Source organism: Taudactylus pleione, unplaced genomic scaffold, assembly GCF_031769625.1.
Source record: "Taudactylus pleione unplaced genomic scaffold, aTauple2 ptg000400l, whole genome shotgun sequence".
Lineage (NCBI taxonomy): Eukaryota > Metazoa > Chordata > Amphibia > Anura > Myobatrachidae > Taudactylus > Taudactylus pleione.
In genome coordinates this window covers 1,772,028-1,790,149 of record NW_028284802.1, presented here as the reverse complement: position 1 = coordinate 1,790,149, position 18,122 = coordinate 1,772,028, and the positions used below count along the sequence as shown (strand labels likewise).

At 43.6% G+C, this 18,122-nt stretch overlaps 1 protein-coding gene across 5 annotated transcripts in view; it reads right to left on the bottom strand.

Moving 5' to 3' along the window:
• The window catches only part of COL11A2 (collagen type XI alpha 2 chain), a 162,414-nt gene that overhangs the window by 57,097 nt on the left and 87,195 nt on the right, over nucleotides 1–18,122 (bottom strand). For all 5 annotated transcript variants that reach the window (XM_088446637.1, XM_088446640.1, XM_088446639.1 and 2 more), the window contains 13 exons: nucleotides 17,638–17,691; nucleotides 15,911–15,964; nucleotides 15,658–15,711; nucleotides 15,520–15,573; nucleotides 8,712–8,765; nucleotides 8,571–8,615; nucleotides 6,906–6,959; nucleotides 6,776–6,820; nucleotides 6,553–6,651; nucleotides 6,408–6,461; nucleotides 2,858–2,902; nucleotides 884–937; nucleotides 103–147 (listed from right to left, as the gene is read on the bottom strand). In XM_088446637.1, the coding sequence (XP_088302763.1) occupies nucleotides 103–147; nucleotides 884–937; nucleotides 2,858–2,902; nucleotides 6,408–6,461; nucleotides 6,553–6,651; nucleotides 6,776–6,820; nucleotides 6,906–6,959; nucleotides 8,571–8,615; nucleotides 8,712–8,765; nucleotides 15,520–15,573; nucleotides 15,658–15,711; nucleotides 15,911–15,964; nucleotides 17,638–17,691 (711 nt within the window). The remainder of the gene's footprint in view (nucleotides 1–102; nucleotides 148–883; nucleotides 938–2,857; nucleotides 2,903–6,407; nucleotides 6,462–6,552; nucleotides 6,652–6,775; nucleotides 6,821–6,905; nucleotides 6,960–8,570; nucleotides 8,616–8,711; nucleotides 8,766–15,519; nucleotides 15,574–15,657; nucleotides 15,712–15,910; nucleotides 15,965–17,637; nucleotides 17,692–18,122) is intronic.

Sequence of the window (18,122 nt, the reverse complement as noted above, 5' to 3'; positions counted from 1 at the left end):
ATGGGACAGGGTCTGAGCAGTGTGCTGGTCTGAGAGGTACAATATTTGGGACGGTGAATCAGGAAAGGGGTGAATATAGATTAGACAGTATCTTCCCCTTACCTTCTCTCCCTTATGTCCTTGTAGACCCCGGATTCCATCAACTCCCTGCAATAGTGAAAGTAGAGAGATGACGAGTGAGAGATGAGCAATGGAACATAATAGCTCATTGCTGATTATATAATATAATGTGTAACGTAAAGATCTTTCACAAAACGTACAAGTTGTCAATACACACAAAACAATGTAATTCTGACTGTTCAATCGGCCGACACACAGGGCCTGATTGTGAATGACATGCAATGCCGGTGCTCACCGAAAGGAGCGTTGCACAGCGCATGCTTCCCACTGTGTGCACGCACGGAAGCACAGCTGCGATCTAGAGGCACAGTATCAGAAATATACAGGAAATGTGCTGCCCGTTCCTGGGCGGTGACTGGGAGGTGGCTACGCAGACAGACAGAGATGGTCAGTCTTATGGGCATGTTATGGGAGAGTCACGAACGTGGGTTCGCACACAGATGCTTAATCGCTCGCTTGGAGGCCGTACTCTAACACACAATCTGCAACTAGCACGGTGTTGGTGCAAATTTTGCTGGTGCCACCAATGTTGGAGTCTATAGATGCACCGAGAGGTATTGCAGCCACTAAAGAAGCTCAAAGTGGGCGTCTCAGTCCTGGCGCATTCAGACGCACACATGTAGTCAGGAGAAGAGCTATTACTAGAATTAGCATAAAGTCACAGACGCAATTGTGGTAAAAGACACTAAAGTGGTCACAGCAGTGTGCCAATCCCATAGAGATAATGAATAAAAATTCAACATAATTAAAAATGTACAGGTACCTTCCCGCCTCTCGGCCCAGGATAACCGATCTGACCTTGTGGACCAAGCGGACCCTAAAAAAAGAGAGAACAGAGTTGATTGGTTAATGCAGAGTGATGTCATTCATTATAGGGACTGTAGGGATTAGTTATATACTTATAACCCCATACTGAGCCCATATGAACAGTCCAATAGCAACATGTTTCCACTACAATAGGACCCAAACTAAAGGTGCAACTGAGGTGATGGACTGATGAGATGAGCGATCATTCTACTGGGAGGCTTTATAACGGATGGGAGATGGTTCCAATAGGGTGAGACAATATTCACTAGGGCGAGATAATATTCACTAGGGTGAGACTATATTCAGTAATATCTATCTGCCGACTAAATAATAGATTACAGTCGAAATTAGAGATGAGCGCTTCGGTTTTACTCATTTATGTTTGAATCTCAAAAATGGCATCATGTTGGCTATCCGGCTCTCACGTGTTTTGGATAGCCAATAAGATAAATCCGATCTAATCGGAACTTGCGCTAATTTGGCGAAAAAAAAACCAAGTCAAAACCAAACCGCTTATCTCTAGTCTATAACTGTTGAGTAACTATGCTTTGGAAGTGGTGATTGTAAATGTGTTTGGTGAGTTCCCAGGCAGGTGGGTCACATCCCATGGTGTGGGGGCCAGTACTGCAGATCGTATTTCTCTTTAGGTGAAGGACAGATTGAATGAACAACATTTTACGGGTCATTGAATAAATACAATATTAAATGTTTGGCTGTTGCGTTATCATTAGTGTTGGGCCTTTTTATGTCTCATTATTACACTGGGGAGTGAGACAGATGGAATTGGTCATGAGTCTAGGGGGGTGGGTGATTCTTTTATTAAAGTGAGGAAAATAAATGAATACTTTATCGTAGCATCGATCTGAGCCAACAATCAAGCAGCATCGATCTGAGCCAACAATCATTGTACCATCGATCTGAGCCAACAATCATTGTAGCATCAATCTGAGCCAACAATCATTGTACCATCGATTTGAGCCAACAATCATCGCAGCATCGATCCAAGCCAACAATCAATAATATTTCAGTGATTACTTGATACTGCAAACAGAATAAAAGTGTGACATCCCTGGACACATCCGATGTTTCAGCTAGAGAGGAAGGCCGATAGGATAGGTCTCGGCCACATTGGAGGAAGAAACTGATGGATCATAACTGGACTCTGGTAATAGATTTCCATTGCTAGATGGCGACAACTTGCTGCCACTTCATTCCGATATGTGTGTTGTAGATGTGTCTTAGTTCTCACAGTTATGCTTTACTGGTTGCCTACATTCATAGGGGGAGATGTATCAACCCTTATAAAGAGGGCAGGTGTCAGCTTCTAGATATCATTTCTCTAGTACATTCTATGAAATGATAGTTAGAATCGGATTGGTTGCTATTGGCAACTTCACCACCTGTCCTCTAGAGAAGCTTTGATATTGACCTTCCCCATAGTCACTTTCACCTTTTCATGTACGTGAATGCTCTGATGGAGCGGTAGTTGGACTGAGGATGGAGAGATGTAATTACACAATCTTAGAATGACCTACATGTGCCTCTGAGTGACCCACAGAACGAGTAGGTTGTGAGGAACATATGAAATGTTGATTACGTTGAGTAGGTTGTGAGGAACATATGAAATGTTGATTACATTAGGGTTACATTTCACGGAAGGCTATGAAAAATCATATATACGGTTATTATGTAATGAATACATGATGGAGAAATGTTTTGAGCATTAAGGAATAAAGTTTACATTCCACAGAACATGATGAACACATTATATAGGAGTTACATTCCTTGGGCTCTCGGATACGTTACTCTGGGTATGACAGTTGTAATTGTGTTGAAGGGCAATTTGGATGGATGTGTTTTGATTGACCAACCTGATTGTTCAGGAAATCTGTGTAGGGCTGATAGGAGGAGACGCAGTACTCAGACTCACCTGGTTGCCTTTGGTGCCTCCGGGACCCTCTTTGCCAGGATGACCCTAAGATGAAAAATAAGAACCTTTTACAATAAGATATTGATACCCTAAGTCACCTGCACTTTTTTCCAACCAACCGGCATTCAGTCAGCCCGATCTCACGTGAGACTGTGAGCTCTACAGCTCTTGTTGTTCTTTGTTTCAGTTTGTGCTTCTATGTAATGTCTATCACTCTAGTGCACTGTATACAAAGGCATCGCTTTGTAAATACTGGACAATAATAATACATAAATCAAACTTCAGTGCAGGATAGCGAACCAAAGATGGTGCTAGAACCCCCTGTGGGCATGTATCCTGTGTTTTAGTTCCTCTCATTATTCCAATAAGTAATTCAATAATGGTGCACTGCAAGCAAAATATCTTACAAAATAGCACCAATAATCTTGCTGCAGGTTACTCAACATAATAGAGAAGAAAGGCGACTATTCTAGCATTCATTATTATACCAAACTATAGACCATGAACCAACTTAGGCAATGTAAAGTGCACCTGTAGCCCACACACACAATAAAGGCAGCCATATTGTGTAGGGATACAATAATGAGACTACGAATTCACCAGGAACTAGTGACATTAACGAGATATGATGCCTCATTCCCAGAGGGGAGAGGGGGGGGGGGGGGAATACTAATTACAAAGCCCGAGTTTGTTTTAGGAGGCTGGCATGGGCTTGGACGAGCTGTGCAGGAGGAAGAATGCATAGTACAGTAGTTTTGTTGCTGGCAGGCATGTCTGCAAACCCAGGATTTGTCTATCACCAGGGCCCGTCATCGTCACTAGTTACAAAGCAATTGATAAACTATATTGTTGTCATTCATATTGTCTCAATGTACAAAATGGCTGCCTTCACTGCTTATGGGGCAGGAACACTCTAAGGTTACTCTGCTCCTTCGTGATCATTGTACATGAGATTCAGCACTGTATTATGTCATATAGGTTTGTGAAACCCAGGGCTGATACAGAGACTTACATTGCATTTTTGCCCTAACTAATTAGATCAACTTTAGTAATTTTCCTTTCCTCAGGTGTCCATGTTGCAGTATGAATTAAGGGGCTGTTTAAGTCACACACACACAATGATACGAACACACATTTGTGACAATTGTTGCATACCTGCCTCTAAATTAGGAGCCTGGTGAGAGTACCTCTTCTTTTTTACAAATGTTTTTTTTAGCTAGAATTTGCTATATAAAGAATTTGTACAAAATGCAAAACAGACAAAAGAAACACAAACTAATTTCCACAAACACAACACAAGAAAATGAGCGAGCATGTCTATAAATAATACCCTAACACAGGACCATAAGATTAAGGGTTAAGCAGGCCATACACGGTGCGATATGCACAGTGCGACGGGACAGGGGATCCGACGTCCGACATATCGGACGGTCCCCACACCGATATGCCGATTCCCCCTCCCCCTTCCCTACCCGCATAGCTTTGCATGGGATTGCACATCGCATCTCCAGATCGACTGAACCTGCAGTACGATCTGGGGGTGCGATGTACGACCCCACGGGTACGCGCTCTGTCCGATATCATGTCCATACACGGTGCGTGTATAGCAGCCAAATCGTACCAATCCGTCGGATCGGCTGATTTATAATACCGTGTATGGGCCGCATAAGTTTCGAGTATACCAGCCAATGGTCCTTTTGGAAAATACTATGGTATTCCTGAGGTCACACACACTCGATATAACATATGTTAGCACACAGTTGTGCTGCCATTTATTGTGCTAGACCAATATTTACAGGAATCAACAAACGTATGAAGTGATGTCACTTGATCCTAGAAATATTTAAAATGCAAAAAATTGAGGGTATAAATTTAATAAACTTGTCATGTTTGGGATTCTTGTACTCGATAGAAGGTGCCCTGAGACAAGATGACGCTCTTAGATGCAGCAGCATAGTGACCCTGTAACCTATCGCATGTTGGGCGCTATGTATAACTAAATGGGCATCTTGGGACAGGGGTAGACTCTGCCTGATCACTTCTGAATTTTGACATAAAATAGCTATTGCAAAAATATTCCAGCTTTAGGTAGTCTGTACGACCCAGGCTATACATTACTTTGTCCCTGTCCTTCCTTGTACTATTCCATTTCAATCGTAATGTAGGACATGCAGACTCAATAGAAATGAGATAGTAGGCCAGGAACAATGAACAGTAGAGGGCTTAGGGGTATATTTACTAAAGGTCAATTTTAATCAATTTAAACTCATTCAAAATTAATCAAAATCAATGTTGTGTTTCTGGCGCTAAATCACACAGTTACTAACAGACACTTTTTGAATTTGTATTTTTTTAAGTGTTAGTAAATGTGTGATTTAGTAAAAGAAACACAACATTGATGTTGATCTATTTTAAATTTATCAATTTTATTAATATCGATCATTAGTAAATATACCCTCTCTAGCGTCAACATTCTTACTGAACCACATCTACCGCTCAGAAACTTTTTTTGTTTGGCAATTTAACAATTGAGGACTCAGAACAATGGCACTGGTATATGGGTTCCTAGAAACAATGGCCCACTGGTACAAGGATACCTATAATAAGGCACTAATGCATGGGTTTCTAGAACAATGGCACATTGGTAAATGGGTTCCTAGAACAATGGCACATTGGTACATGGGTTCCTAGAACAATGGCACATTGGTACATGGGTTCCTAGAACAATGGCACATTGGTACATGGGTTCCTAGAACAATGGCACTGGTACAAGGGTTCAAGAAAAATGGTACTGGTACATAAGTTCCTAGAACAATGGTCCACTGGTACATGGGTTTCTAGAACAATGGTTTACTGGTACGTGGGTTCCTAAAACAATGGCACTGGAACATGTGTTCAAGAACAATGGCACTGGTACATAAGTTCCTAGAACAGTGGCCCACTGGTACATGGATTCCAAGAACAATGGCCCACTGGTACAAGGATACCTATAATAAAGGCACTGATACATGGGTTTCTAGAACAATGGCACATTGGTAAATGGGTTTCTAGAACAATGGCACTGGTACATGGGTTCCTAGAACAATGCTACACTGACACTTAGGTTCCCATCTGAAAATGGTTGAGTACTGCTCGTCTTTTGTACTTTTAATTAAATTAAATGTCGATAATGTTAATTTTTTTAGCAGATTCCTGTTCCTAATAACAATTTCTGACATGTCAGCTGCAGGTCACACATCCATTGCAAGGCAAGCATCAGATTACTAGTTATTTGGATTATAGTATACCCCATTCTTACATGGCCATTGTTTGATGGCATTATATTTCACTGTTATGTTGTCTGTAAAATAACAGTATATAAGCAGTTGTTTATTAGCTCTCAATAACATTTTATAGTGGAAGGTGTCTATGGCCTTGGTGAGGTCAACTCTTATTTGGTTTCATAAGGAAGAGATGAACAGAGTTAGGAAGACAAACAAGATATGAGAAAGACATAAACTTATACATAAAGACTGATACATTAACAAGTGACTGGCCAGATTGTACTCACGGGAGGTCCATCAGAACCGGGGATGCCAGGAAGTCCAGGTTTGCCGTGGGGTCCCTGTAGATAGACAGATATCCATAAGGCACTGGTTCTTATTAAGCTAACCTTTTGCATTTTCTACCAGCCTCCCAGACACGTGAATTCTTACCTTCTCTCCTGGTGGTCCCGTAGGCCCCTGTGGTCCAGAAAGACCCTGAGTCCCAGAAGTTCCTTGCTGCCCTGGAGGGCCAGGCTCACCCTGTGGACCCTGAATAAGGGAGACAGAAATAACGCTACTGACATGTACAACTACATGTATACGAACAAACAATATGAGGCCCAGTACAGACTCCATCACTTATAATGAATGTACAGCGAAAACATTTCCTTACCAGGTTTCCCTTTGGTCCCACTTGTCCGTCCATACCTCTTACTCCCTGTAGAGACATAGAGAGTGGTGTTACACGGCTCAGCGCTCCCCACACTGGTACACAAACCATAAAGCATATGGCAGATACTCACAGGTGGGCCAGGAATACCAGTTGGGCCTTTAGGTCCGAGTAGCCCCCTGACTCCCTAAGAAAACATGAAGAGACAAAAATTCACCATATATCACATTATCCAAACGCTATGATCTGTATCATGGTATCACAGCAAAGCATTGTGGTGTCATGAAGAATTCACCAGCGGGCTACACACACGACACCGGTCAAGACTCAATGACAATTCTCAGATGGGTCCAACTCCTTGAAAAAGGCACACATTCATAACAGAGGCATAAAGGACTATTCTACAGGAGGGGCGAGTTCTATAAAAGGCTCAGCTGAGTAGAATGCAAAAATAAATCCAACCTTTCTGTGAAATGTAAGCCTCCTCTCTTGTTAATGTACGTGTTCTAAAGTCAGCCCACAATTATTACACATTTGTGCGGGGCTTTGTCCCACAAGATATGAGGATCATTGGGTTTCCAAATGTGTATATATAAGAACCAGGTTTTGCACCTTGTTTTTTTTTTTTCTTGCATTTTAAAAACTTAATGACAAATATTTCATATTCTAGCAATGAAATAGCAAGAATTTGACAGAAGAATTCAACACTACTTCCATTTAAATAATTTTTTTTAAAAGTGGGCACGACTTAACATGAGGACAAAGATGGCGGCTCCTCAATTTGTAAAATGCAAATATGCTTACAGCCATATCAACTATAAGATGTTTTAGGACCATTAAAAAAAAAAAAAATATATATATATATATGTATATAAATATATATATATATATATATATATACACACACACACACACACACACATATATATATATATATATATATATATATATAACTGCCTATGGCTTATGTAACAAGATCAGTGGGCTGTTCTTTTTATCACACCCTTGTATACTGTATATGGGACTCTCAGATTGCACATATAGATTATATACCTGCAGCTGTAAAATCGGGGAACAGCTATGGTATGTACAATAATGCAGGTAATGCTTAATGCTTTCCACAGCTGCCCATAGTAACTTAGGATCTCTATAGTTAAATTCAATCAACCATATACAAATAAAATAGCTATATCTAGGGGAAAGGTACATTGACCTTATTGCAATATAAATTAAATATACTGAGAAATATACATTATTGTTTTAAAATACATAATACTAGTATAAGGGATGCTGGGTCACCTTATTTTCCACCACTACCCAGGGGCAGAACTATGGGAGACAATGGAGGCGCCTGCCGCCGGGCACCAGCGCTAAAGGGGCAGCTCCTCCATTTTCCCACAATATATTCGCCCCGCTTACGGCTGTTCTATACTAGTGTTTTTGTGCATATGTAATAGATAGATAGATATGCATGCACCATATTTATTTTACCTTTTTTTTTTAGAGGGGGAGGGGCACCAACTTGCCTCCGGGCATCTGGGATGAACTTACGCCACTGCCCCTACCCTCACGCTGGCCAGCCCACCGCTCCCATACTTACCCCTAATAATCTTTTAATTACAGTTATTTATGCTATTCCATATGCACCAAAGTTGATTAAGAAAAAAGGAAAACATAAATCCATGGCTATATAAAGTCTTGATATAGACCGGCGGGAACTTACCCCGCTTCCCCACCCAGACACACAGTAGATGAGCTGAAGGACACACACACCCTTATATATAAATAATTTTCTTACTGGTTCACCAGGAAGTCCACGAGGTCCAACATCTCCATCGCTTCCCTAAGAGATATGAGAAGAAGAGTCTCAGATACTGGTCTATCAGAGATGTGATCCTTCGTCACGTAGGGCCACCTCCATCCAACAGCTTCTACTCACCCTCTCTCCATCTTCTCCTATTGTTCCCAAAGGACCCTGAGCGCCAGAATCTCCCTGAGAAAACAAAGGACTTATAGTCAACGACCTATAACACAATGCGATATACCAGAACGGGTCACCACAAAATACTGCACACATTGGAACACTTCTATATGCAATATAATGTCTTATATATAAAATGGAATATACTGTATAAGCATAACGTGAAATCCTGAACAGCAGACAAGCTTTGGTTATTCATGTTTTATTCACATATAGGGGTCTATGTACTAAGCCTTGAAGATCCATAAAGTGGATGGAGATAAAGTACCAACCAGTCAGCTCCTGTCATGTTACAGGCTGTGTTTGAAAAATGACAGTTTAGAGCTGATTGGTTGGTACTTTATCTACGTCCACTTTATCTCTCTTAGCACATGGGGCCCGATTAAGACCCGGACGCAATGTGGCGTTCGCTCGTAGCCGGACGATTTTCACATTCTGCGCATGCGTATAAGCCGCAGTGCACGTGCGCAAGCCAGTCTTAGCGATCTGGAATCGGGCGCTCGAAGCACACAGACTGAGCACTACTTTGAGTGACAGATAGTGCCGTTTGTGGGTGGTGACAGGGGCTGGTCTATGAAAACGGGGGTGTGCATGTATGAACGCAGGCGTGCCTGTGCGTTCACTTCTAACGGCGTTTCATGGGCATGCATAATTAGCATGGAAGCGCCATTGTACACGTCACCTGGTTGTATTTCAGCCTGCAGTGATCGCAGTGCTTGCGGCAGGGTAGGGTCTACCTCAAGGGCTGCGAGCAGCTCCAATGGCTCGCGATGTTACTGATAAAGCATACACTTCCTGGAGATGACGTGTGCTGCGAAGGAAAAGGGGGCGTCTTTAGACTGGCGTGCGTTCGCTCTGCCGGTGTCCTTAAACCTTGCCATGCGATCGTGGAATTTGCATACCCTGCCCCTGACGGCTGCGAAAGTGCGCTGCATTGCGTTCAGGTCTCAATCGCCCCCATAGACCCCAATAGTGTTCTTGGCAATATCGATCCCAGATAGTCTGCGACCACCTAGACTTTTAGCTAAGGACCGGATGAGGAATGGTCATACTGCAACTTCCATTGGTCCGGGCACCATGATGAACAACCGGAATACAACATTACTCAGATTCACCCACACTTCCGGGTCAACCGAGGTCACCACAATTTGGGTTTCATCCTTATCATTGGTTCTACCCAAAGTAATCTGGGGACAGTCAGAGTTCACCCAATTTAGCAAAGAATTACCAGATCGACCAAACAAATGTCACATATGGCTAGATTAAGATACTGTGGACTTCATTCAGAGTCGGTCGAAGCGGCCGCACGGTTGTACGCAGCCGATGTTCGCTGATCTGCGCATGCGTACAGTTCGCAGTGCGCGTGCGCAAACTAGCGGCTACGATCAGAAATTTCTCTCTCCTTGAACACCGCCAGGTCGGTAGTTTGAGTGACAGATTGCGGCGTTTGTGGGTGGTAACATGGGAAGGTGCTTGAAAACGGGGGAGTGGAGATCCGAACGCAGGCGTGCCTCATTATGCGAACGGCGTTTTAAGGGAGTGCATAATTAACAAAGTAGTGTCATGGCACACGTGACAGGGGAGGTTTTACACTGACATGATCGTAGAGCTTAAGAGAGGGTCAGGTCAACCTTTAGCTCTACGACCAGTTCCGATGGCATACGATGCTCGCGATTAATCCTTATGTAGCCGGAGATGACGTGTTATGCGTATGAGAAGTGGACGTATTTTTAGCGATCCGACCGCATCCACCCCTTGGTCGACCAGCTAACGATCCGACCTTAGGGACGCAACATGCGTGTGCATCATTTGCATATCCGGCCCCTTTTTCTATATGACCGTGCGGCCGCTTCGACCGACTCTGAATGAGGTCCCGTATCTCTTCCCAGATTCCAGTGATTTGTTATCAAGCAATTGATCTGTGATCGCCTGATTTTAACACCGTTCCGATGTGATCATGAATTTTTCTTTTCTGGTTTTATTTTCTAACACAAATTATTTAATTAATTCATCTTTTCAGAATTGATTACTGTAATTAGGAAACAAAGTAGGAAGAATTTCAGCAGACCATTGTTTACATGGGGATTGGTGGGAGCTCCTCAGAGATTTCAGTAGAGTATTACAGTACACCGAACACAAGCAATTAGCAGCACCCAGAAGTGGGATGGGGTTTATCATGGCCGGTAAGGAATAATTCCACACTAGTCTTCACACCAAATGCTGGGATCTACTTCAAATTTCATATTTGTCTCTGGCATTTCTGTAACCCTTCATGATAGAACACAACTTTTTGTGTCTATATTTTGTATGGTCCTTTCCAGCAACATACCCACACTATAAAGTCACCAGGATAATGTACTGTATAATTCATCCCATGTCACCTGACTGGCTTATTACATACTTTTCCTACAGAGTCACCTGGCTAGTGTATTGTATAACACCTGCTATGTCACCTGACCGGCTTATTACATAGTCATCCTATAGAGTCACCTGGCTACTGTATTGTATAACTCTTCTCATGTCACCTGACTGGCTTATTACATACTCTTCCTACAGAGTCACCTGGATAGTGTATTGTATAACACCTGCTATGTCACCTGACTAGCTTGTTACATACTTTTCCTACAGAGTCACCTGGATAGTGTATTGTATGACTCTTCCCATGTCACCTGACTAGCTTATTACATACTTTTCCTACAGAGTCACCTGGATAGTGTATTGTATGACTCTTCCCATGTCACCTGACTAGCTTATTACCTACTTTTCCTACAGAGTCACCTGGCTACTGTATTGTATAACTCCTGCTATGTCACCTGACCGGCTTATTACATAGTCATCCTATATAGTCACCTGGCTACTGTATTGTATGACTCCTCCCATGTCACCTGACTGGCTTATTACATACTCCACCTATAGAGTCACCTGGCTAGTGCATTGTATCATACAGTACACTAGCCAGGTGACTCTGTAGGATGAGTATGGGAGGAGTCATACAATTTGTATGACTCCTCCCATGTCACCTGACTGGATTATTGCATACAGCACTTGCCTAAATAGTTTATAGCTTACACCAAAATTTTAAACCCATTATTAGGCCTCATAATTAATCTCCCTTCCTTCTGGTGCCTAGTTCTACACAGCTTCCTAAACATTATAGTGTTTATCTGAAACACATCTTCAGACTGTTCTTGTGGAAAATACATTCATTACATCCTGGAATGTCGCTATAAATAGATTAAACATTAATTTATTGGAGTATTTTAAACAATTCCAGACAAAGGAGTTTGCATCATCCTTACAAGGCAACACAAAGTGACTGTTATTGTTCCATATAATCAGCAATTTATTGTACATTTTCCATATTGTTATGGAATATGTTCTGCCATAAATCAGCTATATCAGGAAATATACAGTAAATATACACAATGCCATTTTAAAGTGTGTATTTTATTAAAGTGGTATTGTATATTGTATTGGGTGTGAGGATAGGCCCTCGTGTCTTTACTTTCACTGCTTTTTCTTTTCCTTTATATTTATGGCCCCACCAAGTGTCCATATATAAGTCCCAGCTCCTTCCTGCTTTATTATTTTTTTTAATTGCTTGTAACCAGGGGATCAAAAGGGGGTGGAGTTACAGATTACCTGGGCTAAGGCCTGTCCGCGGGGCCCAATAGGAGCCCAGTTCAGCAGTGCTGCATCCCCCCTTCTGCACATTTTTCACAAGTAATAGTGTATTAGTGCACAGGGCCTTCTTAGGGCACTGTGGGCCTGATTCCGGTTGGATCGCAAGTGAGAGAACGCACACGCTTGGCCAATGTTTCCGCACTGCGCATGTGCATGCATCGCAAGGCGTGTGCGCAAACTACCAACTGCGATGGGAACTGCGTGAGCTGAGGCTACGCAGACCCAAGGCAGAGTGATTGACAGGAAGTGCCGTTTGTGGGTGGTGATGGGGGGGCCTGGTCGGGCGAACGTAGGTATGCCAGTGCGTTGGGACGCCGTTACAGGGGGCGTGCATAATTAAGGCAGTGCGGCAGCCGTACCGTAAGCTCTACACAGGAATGGCAAAAACCCTGCAGCAGGTCAGGTCAACCACTAATATGCTAGTAGGTCCGATGGTTCTCGATGTTACCGATGTTTACGCTATGTTGCGTACTGATCAGGCTTTGAGTAAAGGGAGATGGGCGGATTAATATGCTGCAGGGTGTCTGCATCTTGTGCAGACTGGTAGGTGGCTGGCAGTCATTACTGTTGTGCCTAAGGGCAGCCTGAACCCCAAAATAAATCCCTGTCCATGACCAAACAATCACAGAATATGATCAGAATGTTTTGCCATTGCATTCTTCTCTCCAACATCCAAGGCCGTAAAACTCCATCACTGGGTCCCGTTTGACAAAGAATCAGTTTTCCCATGTAATCGGGTATCGTCCCATTGGAGATTTCCATCTGTCACTGAGGGGATGTAGTTTATAGACCAGTGGACTAAATGCCGTCGGTCTATATCCCGACAGCAGAAGCCCAACGAGAGACTTGAGATAGACTTCGAAATACCGACGCCTATCTAACTTCCAATGCCGGAATGCCGAAGGATGCCGGACCGATCACGGCAAGTCCAGCCATCCTAAGCACTTAGCCGCGGGAGGGGGAGGGTTAGGTTAGGCACCCCGGGGGGACTTAGGGTTAGGTCCCCCCCCCCCGGGAAAGGTTAGGCTAGGGGAAGGGGGGATAGGGTTAGGCGCCACTGGGGGAGGTTAGGTTTATGTACCCCCCCCAGGAGGGTGCAGGTATAGGCACCCCCAGGGGGATTTAGGCAGGGCTGAAACTAGGAGTTTTGTCACCCGGGGCAAGGCAGTAATTTGGTACCCCCCCATTATGTCACATACAGTAATTCCCCTTAACCCAATGTGCAATACACATTAATGCCCCTTCCACATAATGCCACACACAGAGTAATGTCCCTTGTACATAATGTCACACACAGAAATTCCTCTTATACATTATGCCACACACAGTAATGCCCCATATACATTCTGCCACACACAGCAATGCCCATCACACCATTATGGCACAGTTGATTCTATTTCCCCTTCATCATGGCATACACAGTAATGCCACTTACACAAATATAGCCCATCACCCTGCAGCCGGTCACCTAGTCCCTCTCCTTCCACAGCAGCCCAGCGGATGTTGATTTGAAGTCGCATGCCTGTTCCGCAACCAGCCACCCGCAGTTCTTTTTTGAGAGCAACACAGTGCCCACCGCCGCCATTCAAATGTGGCGCTGGTCACGTGCCAGTCGGAGCTCACGGACCGGCAGCTGCTGTTGATTGGCTGCCAGTCCGCGAGCTCCGATTGGCCCGTGACTGGCGCCACAAGCAGCCACATTAAGACAGTGGAGGGCGGAGTGTCTCTAAGGGCTGCAGGCAGTTGGCTGCAGGTGCAGGGGTGTGGCTTGAAATCACCCCCTGCTTCCACCCGGCCCCCCTCAGCGGTACGCGCACCCCCTTACATTGTTCGCCCGGGGCACATGCCCCCTTAGCCCCCCTAGTTGCGGCCCTGATTTAGGGTTAGGGGGGGAGAAGGGTAGGGTTAGGGTACTTACATGCTCCATAGGGATTCTGTCTCTGTTGGGCTTCTGGCATCGGCATTTCATCCCGGCGGCTATTGAACCACCGGGATTTCATACCCAACCCGTCACTGAGGGCCACAGTGACAGATGTAGATAACTTTCTGTATGAGATTACTTTGCTTACATCTCTAATTACTGATTGGATGTCCAGGAGGTCACCTGATCACTTTCACGTCAGTGTTTAGGTCAGGTAACTACATGGAAACAGGGTGCCACTCAGAGCAAATAATCAGGCAATAGGCTTAATGTATCAAGCAGTAGAGAAGTGGATAAGTGTAGAAGTTGCCCATAGCAACCAACCAGCTTTGATGTAGCATTTATCAAATACATTCTATAAAATGTTAGGGAGAAGCTGATTGGTGTCTATGGACAACTTTTCCACTCTTCTTATTGCTTGGTACATCTCCCCCAAATGGCTTTTTATTTTATAAATTGCAATAAATAAATGATGGGATTTGATTCTTTGCTTTGGAAACATCTACTTTTCTACACGGGGAGGCTTCTCTATCTTCCATCAGTTGCCATGTGCAACAGAAGCAGCCTCTTGTTGCTACCTGAACATTCTGATACATCTCAGCATTCTGTGAGTCAATGGTTAAATGTTGAGAACTATGACTTTAACCGCTGTCTGAAGATGGCTCAGAGTCATTGCAAGACTAAAAAGGTAATTTACACTTACACTTCACTTGGAGTTAGGGGGGATTAAACACCCCTCATTACAACCCCTTGTATCCCCCGATCACTGCATCTAACAGTAATTGTCAGCACTATGGCCAATTAGGGGAACGGAACGCTTTCTCCTCTTTTAAGAGAACCTAACTCCATTTAAGAGTAGCGGGTGTACTCCTTCGTTCAAATTTTATTTTAATATAAACGATAGTAGTATTGAGCTAGCTGTGTTTTAAGATGTTGCTAATAGATTACTAAAATCTAATCGTCAGGATTATGAATGACAATCATCCACCACAAAGGTGAGAGACAACATCATCTCACAAACCGCGCTGGCAGGGAGATAGCAGTTACTATTCCTCTTGCACCCCAGCATGTGAATATAGCTCTACCTAACAGGTGGCACATGCAATATGAACATTAACATTAGGAATAATTAGTTAGATATATTAACTTCTCTTTACTCACCCGGTGACCTTTCTCTCCCGGTAATCCAGGAAGTCCATCAAAGCCTCGGTCGCCCTGATAAGGAAAAACAGTTCATTAAGACTTGGGGGTTTGACCGTCCAGGGATGGTGTCAGCAGGGTAGCAAGCTAAAGATTTACCTTGTTACCAAATTCACCAGGCAGACCACGAGCTCCATCGGCGCCTGGGCGACCCTGAGACAGAGAGAAGGTGTCAGAGGATGGACGAGAGCGTGTAGAGGGAAATAGTGACATATGGAAAACAAATAGAAGTTTTCCAGCTTGAGCCATGATATACAGCCTCAGGTATATGACTGGATTGCCTGCACCATACATGAAGATATAAATGGTGAGGGAAGAAATATATTTGGGAAAACAGTAGGCTCATACTTACTCTTCTCCCTGCTTTTCCTGGAGGCCCAAACAACCCTTGTGGTCCTCTTGTGCCCTATAGCGGTTAGAAAAATATGTTACACTGACAATATGTACAATGAGCATGTGATTTATGTTTCTATGTGATAGGAGGACATATAGTTCATCCATCTTTATTCTGCATGGTAGTTCCTTTACTCGTGTATACTATGGTAAATAGTTCCTTGGTGGGAATCGAACAAAAGACCTCAGTGCTTTGAGGCAGTAATGCTATCCATTACGTCAACTGTGCTGCTCAGGTATAACCACGATTTATAACTACATTCTGTAGTAAATCAAGACATTAGAAACATTGACAAACCTAAACTCAGCAGTACGGCGTTAGAAGTTTCATGGTGCTGGACAGAACTTGAGTTGGAGTGTTACAACATCGAGCTATTCACTTATTTATCCAAATAGCATATTAAGATGTTGACTGTCCAAAAAATATTAAAGAGCTGCTGCCTGTGGCAATATAACAGCAACACATAATATGCTGTGAAACACTACTGTATATGACACAAAATTAAATTACTCCGCCCCCACAATTACCACTAATACAGTGTAGTTTGCTTTGATGTTTTTTTTTTCTCTCATATCATTAATACTGGTCTATGTGATTATTGTTGTGCATATCCCCGCCCTTATTTTTCCACTACCCCTCTCCCATCCCGATCCACCTCCCATATAATATTATCTTTTGTTACAATTTATCTGTCTCTCTTGAAAAACCAATAAACTTTGTTTTAAAATAAAAAAGTCATTTTATAGATCCAACTTGTTAGGTGTGTTGTGGTGAGGCTGAGAAACATATTTAATGTCTGACATTCTCTTTGTACCCAAGAAAATACCTGTTTGTAGGTCAGATAACTCAGTTTAAATGGACAATAGGAAGTGAATCTGACTTTGTAAATTTTATTTTTTTTCGATCAAAGTTACAAAACAATGGACCAATGGTCTATTCTAGTTCTTCAAGTCTCATTTTGTCATCATCTGTGTCAAGAACTTCATCCTATTGGATGTTCTGCCAACAGTGACTATCATTATAGAACTGAGGGTCTCATTCAGACCCGGTCGCAAATGCCGATGCGCTCGCAACCAGGTCGATGGTCCCCACAGAGCATGCGCACGACGGAGCCGGCTTCGTCGTGTGCATGCGCGAGACCCGGCTAGCGACGGGCGCTCCGTTGCTAGGGGTCTCGTAGCAGACGGGGCGAGCTGTCCATGTTGAGTGACAGCTCGCCCCGTTTGATGGGCGGGCCGGGGGCGTGCCCGGCCAAACGGAGGCGTTCCAGTCGGAACGCTTGCCGTTTGGGGGCGGCCCCACTGCCATCATTGATGATGTCAGTGGGGAACTTCCTGCTCGAACAGAGCAGGAAGTTCCCTGGGGCTTACGAGTGCCCAGACCCAACCTTAGGGTCTGGTCGTAAGCCCTGATGGTCGCGATGGTGATGACCATCGCGACCATCACCCTGATCGCAAGCTAAGCTGTGGGTGGTAACCCACAGCTTAGCTTGCGACCTGGAGGCATCACTTCAAAACAAGAAGTGCCCGCCCTCATTCAGAGTGAGCGATTGCTTCTTGCGATCGACTCTGAATGAGGGCCTGAGACCCTTACAGAAGACCCAACATACATGTACTTTGTGTGTGAGATATGTTTATGTTTATTAATGTGTGTGTGCATGCTTGCGTGTGCATGTCTATAATTACCTGAGGACCAACATCTCCTGCTTCTCCCTTTACTCCAGGGCTTCCAGGTGGTCCCTGAAATGAGAAATAATACCCTTGTCACAAGCACACAATACAGAAACACAATGCAGAAAAGTGTTTCATATACAGCTCCTCCAGGATCAGCTGAGATAGAATCCAATGTGATGGATCTAAAACGAGGATTCTGCACATATATGTGATTACACTGTACATGGGATAACTTAACATATAATACATATTGCAGACTCTTAACCCTCTGTTTTAATCTTGCCTTACTCTATAACTGGAAATATTGGGGGACTCCACCTTCCAGCTTTATTTTATAATAAACCACTCCCCCCCCTTTTTTTTTTTTTTTTTTTACTCACACTAGTAGTGCTGTGACATCTTATTTCTAGGAACTGACCATTTTATTAGTTACAATAAGTGAGGTCCCCTGCTGGTCAGCTGAGCACTATGAGAGATCTGACTCAGGGCTAACCATA